At 35.5% G+C, this 12,127-nt stretch overlaps 1 protein-coding gene across 10 annotated transcripts in view; it reads right to left on the bottom strand.

The window, feature by feature from the left end:
• Positions 1–1,844: 1,844 nt before the first annotated feature.
• Positions 1,845–12,127, bottom strand: part of MICU3 (mitochondrial calcium uptake family member 3) — a gene marked incomplete at both ends in the record, with an annotated part of 88,390 nt that continues 78,107 nt past the window's right edge. For all 10 annotated transcript variants that reach the window (XM_079726656.1, XM_079726651.1, XM_079726655.1 and 7 more), the window contains 3 exons: positions 1,845–1,913; positions 3,066–3,223; positions 5,258–5,366. In XM_079726656.1, coding sequence (XP_079582782.1) covers positions 1,845–1,913; positions 3,066–3,223; positions 5,258–5,366 — 336 coding nt within the window. The remainder of the gene's footprint in view (positions 1,914–3,065; positions 3,224–5,257; positions 5,367–12,127) is intronic.

Below are 12,127 nucleotides of genomic sequence, written 5' to 3'. Positions count from 1 at the left end.
ATTTACACAAGTTCTGATCTCAGACCTGCTTCCTCCCTCTGAAGTTTTTGCTTCTTGCACTTTCAAGTAGATAATGATCCTTTAAACTTTGCTTTAGAAGTACCTAATTAAAAAAATATATGTAATACATAAAAGTAACATTTTTTAGGATGACATTCGGAGGTAACAGCATTAATCATTATAATAATGACAGGAAACAGTAAGGCACATGATAAAAACATGCAACAGAAAGTATAAGAATCAAAGACTTAATCATAGACTATTTCCTTTAATTTAAAAGTTCAGTGTTTTGTTTAGTAACTTGTCTAATCCTCAGTCTTACAAAGTTCTAGAATCTAAGTAGTCATTTTTATCTATGGTTCTATATACTACTACACAGAATCAATAATGTCAATGTGACACTATTACAGGCTGGTTGGAAACACTATCTATATGAACATATAAATGGTATAGTCCTACTATTTTTTTAGATGTTTAGTTTAACTTCTTATAATAAAGGCAATATAAAGTTCCTCAAAATAGAGATTAGGAAGACCTGACTTCTTCTGTTAGCTCAATCACAACAGTTACCACCTTAGATAAGTAAATAAGCCTACTTACCACTAAACATTTTAGACCAGCAATTCCCTAAATGGGTTCCATAAAATATTAGGCTTCAAAGCTACTTTGCAAAATACCAAATACTGCTGTTTTCTTTTAGAGAGACAAATCAATAGTGGCATATTAAGATCTGTAAGTCCTAAGGAACCTATTTAACCATATCTATTATGATATTTCTCATACTTATTTCTAAACAGCTTTTGGTCTTTTAACTAATATACATTGACATCCTATGCATATGTACCACTTTGGTAATGCCACTATAGACAAATATAAATGTTTTAATCTTGAGAAAAATATCAAAAAAATAGGTATTTGCAAGCATGTAAATGAATGAAAGCTTCACTGCAGAGACCTAATCAGAACCCACAACCAACCAAAATTTTATAGCTATAGTTGACTTTTAAAAGAAAAAAGAAAAACAAAAGAAGAAAAAAGGAAAAACAAATCTCTCATTTTGGAGGTCAGCAACAAGTCTGAGATACTTCTTTGGGTTGATACAAACTGAACAAATCTCCCATATCTTCCTCAACTATTTCATTCCATGGTGATGGTGCAGTAAATAATAACTAAGATGGTTTTGTCATCACACAGAATGAGGCTCAAATTGCTCAAATCCTGGCTTGCAACTTACTAGCAAGTTATCTTGGGTAAATGACTCACCAAGTCTCTATTTTCTCTGCTGTTAAATGGGATATCTATCTGTAAGGATTAAATGAGATACTACATGTAGAAGAACACCTAGTATAGTGCCAGGCACCCAAAATAACTCTAAAAAAGTTTAGTTGCTATTATTGTAGCAGATGTTTGGAATCATGATCCTAAAAATTAGTTACAAATATCCCTTAGATGCTAGTGATCCTAGATTATAAAAATGCAATCTGGATTCATTATATTGTATCTGCTCAGATACAAAACTACAGGTTAAACAGAAAATTTTTCAATCACAACATTCATGAGAATTTCAGTCAGATGAGTATTTATTCCAGTTCATTTTTAGATCACAACTTAATAGTGGGAAACTAATGCTTTGTTATAATAACTATTCTTAAACTGAATTATATGGTCTAAAATGAAATCATTAAAAGACTAATTCTTAACTTGAATTAGTGACCTAAACATTAAAAATAAATTATAATTCTATTTCTTTCAGCTATTACCTAAATGTTGTAAGAGAAAAATAAATTATGACCCTTCTTTTACTGTTACTGAACAAATTTAGACAAACTGAGGTGCTAACATACTTATCTGCTATGAAGTTCCTTCTTCAGACAGGATTTGAAAGTGGGATACTTCTGAACTGTTTTATAACCCTGTGGAACAGAGGATTAAAGGTGTGCAAATGTAAATAAAATGTTATGGGGTCATAGATATTCAATAAATAAGGCAAAAATAAAAATACATAAAATCTAAGAGAGAAATACAGTGTCAGGGGTTTATAGCATAGTTTTATATTGGGGTGGCCAAAAAGTTTGTTCGTGTTTTTAGTAACATCTTACGAGAAAAACCTGAACGAACTTTTTGGCCAACCCAGTATTTTAGTTTGATCTTGTTATTCTAAAATATTTGAGGAAAAAAATGATTTTCAACGCATGCCCTTTTAGGCATTTGTGCCATCACCGCAAATGTTAATAACTAACCACTAGGTGGCAGTTAAGTACACGGTATCTTTACCAAGACAGTTGGGATTTTAAGAATCCATTAAAAATCTTTAAAAACATTGTCTCAGATGAATCTTGATTTTTTTGTACATATATATATTTTTTCTTTTTAAATGTATAATGCTCAGGGGTACTGTTACCAAAGAGGGAAGGTTGAATATTCTAGCCGTTAATCGTAATTTTTTTTTCTTTTTCTATTTGTGGCACATCCAAATACATTAAATGTGTAAACATTTATTGATTTATGCTACATTTCATTTTTTAGAACATATTTCTGAGAAAAATCACTGAATTTCTTGTAATTATTTTGCAGTATAAGATGTTAAAAAGAAAGAACAGTTCAACAGACAAAAAAACATTTTTTACCTCATTTTCCATATAAAAAGTACTGAATATGCAGTGACTTAAGAACCTCACGTTGCCTAGTGGAAATCTGCATCATATAAAATGAGAAATAGTGATATTTCTTTGTATACTAGCAAGTCTTAAACAGCCAGTGTGCAGACTGAATCAAAATATTTGGCAACATTTCCCCCCCACAAACTGGGATGAAGACATTAAACTAATTGAATATGAAAATAAGTTATTAAAATTCACACTGATTTTATGTTTTAAAAAGCATCACCTTTTATCCCTTCAAATTGTTTTTGAAAATAAGTAGGGCCTTATGTTTTTTCTTTTCAAATATAACATTTCCTGTTTATATCCTTAAAAACTTATATAAATTATTTCTGAAACTTAGATGGATTTTTTTCTTTCAGTTTTTAAAAAGGATAGCAATAGGCTTGAAATTTATAGGTTTACCCGGAATCCTCTATGGAGTCTGTCTTTCATAATTCCAATGAATTCTTTATAGCTTAATTGATCATCTTTGTCAACATCAAAAATCTTAAAGACTGTGTTCACTAAATGTGGTGAAAATCTGAGGCCAGTGGCTACATAGACGGCACGTTTAAATTCATCTAGATAAATGACACAGAAAAGGAGTAAACCATTAACATTATTTTTATAATATGTGTTAATTCCTAGCAAGGTTATAAAAGAAGTTTTTTTTTCTAAACATGGGCCATGGTCTTATGTAACATATCACTTCTCATTAATCATGCCATCTTTTAGGGAACATAAAATTTTTTGCGGTTTTAATTAAAAGGGCCTACTATCAACCACAGATACTTTAGAGGTTATTACGGCAAATAAGTTCTCAAGAAACCTACAGTTCAGATGGGAGATGACACACCTGCCCAAATAATCATTACACAGGACCACACAAAAAGCAGCAACAAAGTGCTATGAGAATTTGGAAATGAGTGGTTACTTGTGGGGTAGCGTGGAGTAGGGAAAGGAGAGAGAAGACAGCGATTAGGGAAGGCTGCTGCTTTGTATTTGAGTTCAGCCCTGAAGGATAAAGGATTTCAGCTTGTAGAGATGAGAGGAAATGGCAGATGATGACATGAAAGAACAAAGGTGGGGCGGGGCACAGGAGCACAAGGCATGTTCAGAAAATGAGCAGCCTGGACACCCAGGAGCTGGGGAAGCTCTGCACGGGGACTTTGAGGTGAGGAACCTGTACGATCTTCAACAGGCAATTGGGGAACTGAAGAGTTTTCCATAGCAGGTGTGTCAGGGTTAATCTGTTTTAGGAAGATTATTCTGTGAGTTGTCCAGGAAACATCAGAGAGGAGAGTGGATAATGGCAGGAATACCACTGCGGTGGCTACAGCAATAGCTCTTTTTAAGAGGTGATAACCTGAATTAAGGTACTAGAAGTGGCAACAGAAAAAAAAAAAAAAAGAGACAGATCTATTCCTAGCACCTGCAAGAGTGATTTTTCTCATTTCGTTTCATTCAGTTCCACAAAGTAAAAGAGCAACTTTCCATTCTGAACCAGCTAAGCAGATACTGACTTTTTTTCTTTTTAAGGTTGATTAATTAGTAGGTTTACCGTGGCAGTAAAACATTGGCCTGCTAAGACATTGGCCTGCTAAGGCAGGGCTCCCAAAGGTTTTGGTTTTAAAACACTAAAATGTGTTAAGAAGATGCCTTATTTGAATATCTAGACCAGTCAATGGGTGAAATATGAAAATTTTTCAGTTTTTAGGTTTCTTTTCCTCAACGAGTAAGTGAATGAAGCTATGCGAGGGATTCACTATCTGTGTTTTGGGGAAAGAGAATTATTAGCACTTAGAGGCTCCGGTTTGCCTTCTCCCTAGAATTTGGTAATAAAATAACAAGACTGTCCTCTGAGATTGAACTGGGGGATTAGCACTTATTAGATTATGGCAGACACGGGTAAAATCACCATAAAGACATAACCAGGAAGTTCTCATATGACAAGAATATTTAAAAACAATATGGCCATGAGGGAAGGGAAGGTGGTCATAGCCACAGAATCCTGGGAAAAGGACTTGACTTGTTAGTCTACCTACAGGGAAAGAATGAGCTGGTCCTGAGGACAACAGCATTCAGAATTCTATGGCAGTTGTATTTTTTGGTAAATCAAGCAAAATTGACTGTCATTTTCATATATCATTCTTAAAACTTGGCTAATGTAAGTCCATAGCTAAGAGGTGGCTCTGTTGACAAAATTCAGGTTTCTGAGCCAGCAGGGAGTGTGGGTAAAATCAGTAACACAAACAAATAATATGAATATCACCCTGTGATGATGTCTGCAGCATGGCCAGCTGGCTCTTCTATAGGGAGACACATATCCCTCAAGGTTACCAAGCAGCCATGAGGTTTCTTCCTCTTTAAACCTTTACAAACGTCATTAGCTTTTCCCATAATATGCAGTGAAGGGCAATCATAAATTTAATACAAAAATGTAGCATATTTTCCTAAACTTAGCTTAGGGAAAACAAATTTCCTGTCGAAGTATACACCAGACTTTCAGGCAAATTGATGACTAATATGATATATCTAGTTAATTTGTTGTCAAAGTCACTAGAAACAATGTAGGAATATGGTTTGCTTTTAGTTTTTGAAAGTTTGTTACTTACCTTGCCCTATAGAGCGACTTGCAAAATTATACATATTCAAGGCTATTGCAAAGTCTTCTAGGTTGTTCAAAAACTGGAAAAATGACCTGAATTCATCAAATGTAATGCCCTATATTGGGAAAATATATGTAAATATATTTAGCATCGTCAAATTGATTTAAATAAATATCTACACTTACTAGAAATAAGTAGATTGAGCATCAGCAATATATCTTGTAAGTATATATTTCCAGGGTACCTTCTGAAACCTTCTTTCTCCAAATGAAATGTAAAATTCACTCAAATTTTTTCCACTGGGTAATGTTGCTACTATTAGCAATGACAGGTGAAAATATTTTTAAAACACTGTCTTATCAGCACGAAGTTAAAGAAAAATGCTACAATAAACATAAATTTAAAAGTTTCCATTTTGAAAATTCTTACTTCAGGCCTGAATTTTTTAAACTTTAAAAGTAAGTATGATCATTAAGAAAAAAGAAGAAAAAAACCCCTCTAAAAACAGTTTCTCCTGTACATGTATTTCTCCTTAAATATATTTCAGCATTAGGTCATTCATGTCTTTATAATGACAATGCAAAATAAATATGTCTAATAAGCCAACAGTCGTGTATTTTCACTTGTTCCTGCCACGGTAAGGCTGCCAGAACAACAGGAGGAAGTACAATGACTGTAGCCGAGCTCTGGGAGGTCCAACACAGGGCTTGGGGTAGGATCCTGGAAAGGACTCTGGAATTTCATTTACGTAAATGGAAATTATTGCCACTGCTATAACTTCAATTAAACAGGAAAGTTACTTGAAACAAGCACAATGTATCTCTGATAATACGAATTTGGATTCAAAGGGCTGCATTTACTTAATGTGTTCTCCTCAGCACGATGAACAAAATTGAGAGACAAAGTAAACAGAGAACAAGCAGAGGGCTGAGAGCTTAGGCTTCACAAATTCTGACCTTACTACTGGGGGTAGCAGGGGAAGGGAAGCTAACAAGGTGGCACTGGAAAGCTGGGCAAAGAACCAGAGAGTTTATTTTCATTTAAGCCAACTACTGATTAAGTGATTTATTATCAAAATAATATTATCAATTTGTTATTGAAATAATAATACCAAATTTTAATACACATTAGTTCCACTTCAATTATAACCCCTCTTTACTTTCAAGGAGAATCATCACTGTCATTTCTCTTCACTTTTTCTTTTTCTCTTTCCTTACATTCATTTATGGCCATTCCAACTCTGGATTCTGCTTTGTGATCTGATCCCCCCTGCCATGTTTTCCTGACAGGACTGTTTGACTCAATTAGGGAGACTGAGCCAGCAGGGGTTTGTCTTGATGTGAAGAGCTTGTTGCCAGGGAAACTGGCCACTGCTCTGGTTCTGTATCAGTTTGTGCTGGATCAGCTGTCCCAGCAACAATCTCTGTGTCAGGGTGACAGGTTAATGCTGGTAAAAGTGAAAAACAAGAGGATGGGATATTTTAAAACAAAGTGTAAACAAAAATGTCAATACTTTTAGGGAGCTTAAAATTAAAAGCAAATCAAAGAATGACAGAATACAGTGTTCTCCATCTGAACCTTTGGATTTTTCAAAATGGGGATCTCATGTTTGGAAAGACAGGGCAAATTCAAAACCATACAATAATTGTTTTGTACAGATTAAACTCTTTGTGTTTGTAAATATGGAATTGTAAATTGAAAAACAGGGCATTCATTTTGATGGCGATTATTTAAAGCAGTCCATTCTTAACAGAAGTGAGGGACAGACAGTCTGGGGAAGTGGCAGAGAGACAGGGGTATGGCCATTTCTTCTCCCTCCCCATTCTTATTCCCAGAATCACTTCTGTAATGAACCACTGGGACTTGAATGGAGTGTGTCCTAATCGTTAGAAGTGGAGTAAAAAGAAGCTTACATTTTAACAAAAATAAAGTGATGATAATATCTGAAGACTTTAAAGTATCAAAACTACATATACACTGAGAGTCCAGAAATAACCCCAAATATCTGTGGTCAACTGATTTTCAGTAAGGGTGTCTTGTTCTCAAATTATCATGATATGTGATTTGACCCGTCTGGTGATTCCCTGAAGGACAAGCACAGAGGCTGACTTTTGTTTCACCCTTTTCCCCTTGGACTAGAAAGGCTTTACTGGTGACAGTGACATCTATTAAAACATTAAAAGACATACACACTCTATGCCAGCCTGGGGCAAGGGACGACAGAGGAGACAAGTGGCAGACAGAATCCAAAAGCCTGGGAAGGAGGAGGCTGAAGAGAATGGTTACTGGGAGAATAGGGGCTCACAGGGCTATTGCATATACTTGGGAAATTGGATATGCCCAGGAACTGACACATGCTTTAACAGACCTGAGAGGACCCTAGGTTACCACGTCTGGCAGATATGTGAGCTCTGTGAAAGCAGGAGGTGAAGGTAAATAAAGGGGCTTAGGTAGCCTGGCTTAGTGTTGAAGGAGTGCTCCAGCTCACAGCTTAACTGCAAAGCCTGGGACAGTACTATATTTTTTTCTTCTTGGCTTCAGGCATTTAAGGAAATCTGTCAGTTCTCTGGCTAACCCCTAAGATAAAGGAACAGAGTCTTAAGTGACTGCACACGACAAGGAATACAGTCTTTTCTGTTTGTTTAGTGACTTATCCAAGCTATTTTGCAAATGGACAACTGTAGGGGAGAATGTGATTTCCAGAGTTACCATATAATATTCAAAATGGCTAGTTTTTAGCAAAAAATTACAGTGCATACAAAGAATCAGGAAAATATGGCCCATTCACAGGAAGAAAAAAAAAAAAAAAGAATCAACAGAAGCCATCCCTAAAGAAGCCAAGACATTGGACCAAAGAAAAAACGATTTTAAATTAATTGTTGTAAATATGTTTAAAGAGCTAAAGGAAACCATGGACAAAGAACTAAAGGGAATCAGGAAAACTATGTATGAACAAAATGAGAATATCAATAAAGAGACAGAAAGTGTAAAAGGAACCAAATAAAAATTCTGGAGCTTAAAAGTACAATAGCTGAAATGAAAAGCTGACTAGAGAGTTCAACAATAGATTTGGGCAGACAGAAGAAAGAATCTACGAAACTAAAGAGAGGACAATTGAAATTATTCAGTCTGAGGCACAGAAAGAAACAAGAATGAAGAAAAGTGAACAGAGCCTAAGGGACCTGGGGACACCATCAAGTTCATATATACATTATGGGACTTCCAGAAGGAAAAGAGAGAAAGGAGTCAAAATAATATTTAAAGAAATAATGGTTGAAAACACCAAATTTGAGGAAAGACGGGAGTCTACACATCTGAGCTCAATGAAGTCCAAGTAGGATAAACTCAAAAATGCCCATACCAAGACACATATTCAAAGTGTCAAAAGCCAGAGCCAAAGATACTTGAAAGCAGCAGAGAAGAAGCAGCTCTTCACATAGAAGGGATCCCCAATAAGATTAGCAGCTGATTTCTCATCAGAACTCACAGAGGCAAGAAGTGAGTGGGATACTTCAAGTGCTAAATGAAAAATACCTGTCAACCAAGAATTCTGTATGTGGCAAAAGTATCCTTCAAAATGAAGAAATTAAGACATTCTCAGATAAACAAAAGCTAAGGGAATTCATTACTAGCAGACCCGTCCTACAAGAAATGCTAAAGGGAGTCCCTCAGGCTGAAAAGACAAGAAACTAGATAGCAGCTCAAAGCTATATAAAGAAATAAAGAATTCTGGTTAAGATAAAGGTAAAGGTGATTACATAGATAACACTTCATACTCACTAGGATGGCTATAATTTATATATATAGCAATTCCACTCTAGGTATATACCCAAAAGAACTAAAAACTGGTATTCAAACAAAAAAATACATATACACACATATTCATAGCAGCATTATTCACAATACCCAAAGGGTGGGAAAAGCTCACATGGCTATGGGCAGATGACTGGATAAACAAATAAGTGGTATATACTTACAATGGAACATTATTCAGCCATAACAAGGAATGAAGTACTGATAGATGCTACAATGTGGATGAACCTCAAAAACATTATGAAAGAAGGCAAACATGAAAAGTCACATATTGCCTGATTCTTTTTATATGAAATAGCCAGAACGGTTAAATCCACTGAGAGAAAAAGCAGACTGATGGTTATCAGAGGCTGGGGGGAAACACTTAATAGGTACAGGGTTTACTTCTGGTGTAATGAAAATGTTTTGGAAATAGACAGAGATAGTGGTTGTACAACATGTGTATATACTAAAGGACACTGAATTGTTCAGCTTAAAGTGGTTAATTTTATGTTACATGATTTTTACCTCGATAAAATTTGAAAAAATCAAAAGACTAGAATGAGGAAAAGATTAACTTGAAAAAGCCAAAAAAATCATCAAGACAAATTATCATCCAAATTAAAACGACCATTTAGAAAACATGCGCTTAAGAGGACCTCAGGAATATAAACTATGTTTATTCTCAACACAAAATTCATACTCATATCATAAATTAAGTGTGCTATTTAGATCAGTAACTGATCTAAATAGCAAATACATAATAACTTTTAGAAATATATCAACAACTTTGAAAGATTGAGGGAAGTGTACAATTGTGAAAAAAGCAGAAAATTCAAACTCTGAAATTTACTGGCTGAATGACCTAATAAGGTAAGTCTCTTAAATCTTTCTGAACATCAGTGTCCTCAAAGCTTAATAATGATAATTTTATTACTTTCTTGTTAATATTTACATTACGTGGTTATGACGAGAAGCCCTCTTCCCTTCCCTTCTACAGTCTCTATCTACATTCTCTCCTAGATAAGTTCACCTGGTCCCATGGTATTTAACATTTTTTTAAAGTTATTTATCTTATATGGCAATATATTCACCTGTTCAAAATTCAAAAGGCACAGAAGAATATACAACACAAAATCTCCCTTTCTCCCACCCTTGTCACCTAGCCATGTAGTTCCTTTCCTTGGAGGAACCAATGTTTTTAGTTCTGTGGGTCCTTCTAGAATTAGCATAGGCTATCTTTTTAAACAAATGGTAGTATACTATATATAATGTTCTAAGTTGTGTTCGTTTTCATTTACTGCATCTTGGAGATCATTCTATATTAGTACATAAAGAACTTTCTTAGTCTTTTTCCAGCTGCACCTTTTCCCATTCTATAGTTACATCATAATTTATTTAACCAGTAACTTACTGCAAGAGGTAGTTTCTGGTATTTAACCAATATGTTACTGAAAGAGGCAGGTAGTTTCCAATCTTTTGCTACAATGCTATAATAAATAACTTTGTATATATCTACCATTTCATATGAGTGAATATATATGTAGATAAAATTCACAAAAACAGAAAAGCTTTAAGTTCCACATCTTTAAATATTATCTATCAATTCATTTGACAGGGGTTCTAGGTGCTGCGGATATATGAGTGAATAAAAAAGATAAAGACACCAGCCTTCCTGGAGTTTATGTTCTAGTTAGGGGAGACAGACAACAAATAATAAAAATAAGTAAATATCAATACTATTATTTATCCAGATAAACAATGAAAAATAAAAAGTAAATTATATGGTATGTTAGAAGACGATAAAGCTATGGAAATAAAAACAGATTAAGGGAAGAAGGAATAGGGAATGCCAAGGGAAAGGGTTATAATTTATCCACTAGATTATTACTTACATAGTAAGTTACATATTATTTATATAATAGGTGAGTCTTTATATATTAGGTTGGAAGGGTAGGCCTCACTGAGAAATAACATAGTGAGCGACATACACAGCATATCTAAGAGAAGAGCATTCTGGGCAGAGAAAAGAATACACACAAAACCCCTGAGACAGCAGATTGCCTGGTATTTGAGAAACAGTAAAGTAGCCAGTGTGGCTGGTGCAGAGCGAGGGAGAATGGCAGGAAGTGAGGTCCGAGGTAATGAGGGAGCAGCCTGTGCAGGCCTTGGAGGCCACTGTAAGGAGAAAAATGGGGAGTTACTATGATAAGGTCTGAATCATGGCATAAAGCACTTCCTTAAATGCTGAACGGGGAGCGGATGGCAGGGAGGCAAAGCTGGAGGCAGAGAGGTGACTTAGGAGGCAACTGACCTGGGTGGTAGCACTGCAGGTGGCAAGGAGTGATCAAATGCTGACAGAAGCAGTGTCAGGAGGATCTGTGATGGATTGTACGTAGAATGAGAGGGAGAAGTCCAAAAATTTTGGCTAGAACGACTAGGAAGAATGGAGTTTCCATTAATTCAAGCAGGGAAGATGGCACATGGAGCAAGATTTTGGGGGGATGCTCAGGAGTTTAGTTTTGCAACTATTAAGCCTGAGATGTCTACTGGATACTACTGGAGATGCTGAGTAGGCAGTATGAAGTAAAAGACTGAAATTCAGGGGAGAAGTTTAAACTGGAGACACAATTTGGAAGTCTATACACCAAAAGTAGTCCTGATTGCACCCTTGAATGCTAGGGTCACACATCCAACTGCCTGCAGAATTTCTTCAAGTGGATACCTCATAGGAATCTCAAATTTAACTTGTCCAAAATAAAACCATTAATTCTTTCCTAATCCCAAGCTTGTAGTCCTGCTTAGCTCAGTAAACGGCAGCACTGTTTCACCATGTGGTTCAGGCCAAAACCTAGGAGTTCTTCATGATTTTTGTTCCATCATATTGCAGTCTAATCCAGCAACATGTTCTATCAGCTCTACTTTTCAAATGATCCAATATCTGACCACTCTTCCCTAGTTTCACCCTGGTCCAAACCATGCTCATCTCTTACCTATACTCCTATTATAACAACATCCTAACTTGCCTTCTTCTTTCAAACCTGGGCCAACTGAAGTCTATTCTGTACACACCAGCCACGATGA

The sequence above is a fragment of the Hyperoodon ampullatus genome (assembly GCF_949752795.1).
Source record: "Hyperoodon ampullatus genome assembly, chromosome: 20".
NCBI classification, from domain to species: Eukaryota; Metazoa; Chordata; class Mammalia; order Artiodactyla; family Ziphiidae; genus Hyperoodon; species Hyperoodon ampullatus.
The sequence above is the reverse complement of the archived record's forward strand: the minus strand, read 5'-3'. Positions and strand labels throughout refer to the sequence as shown.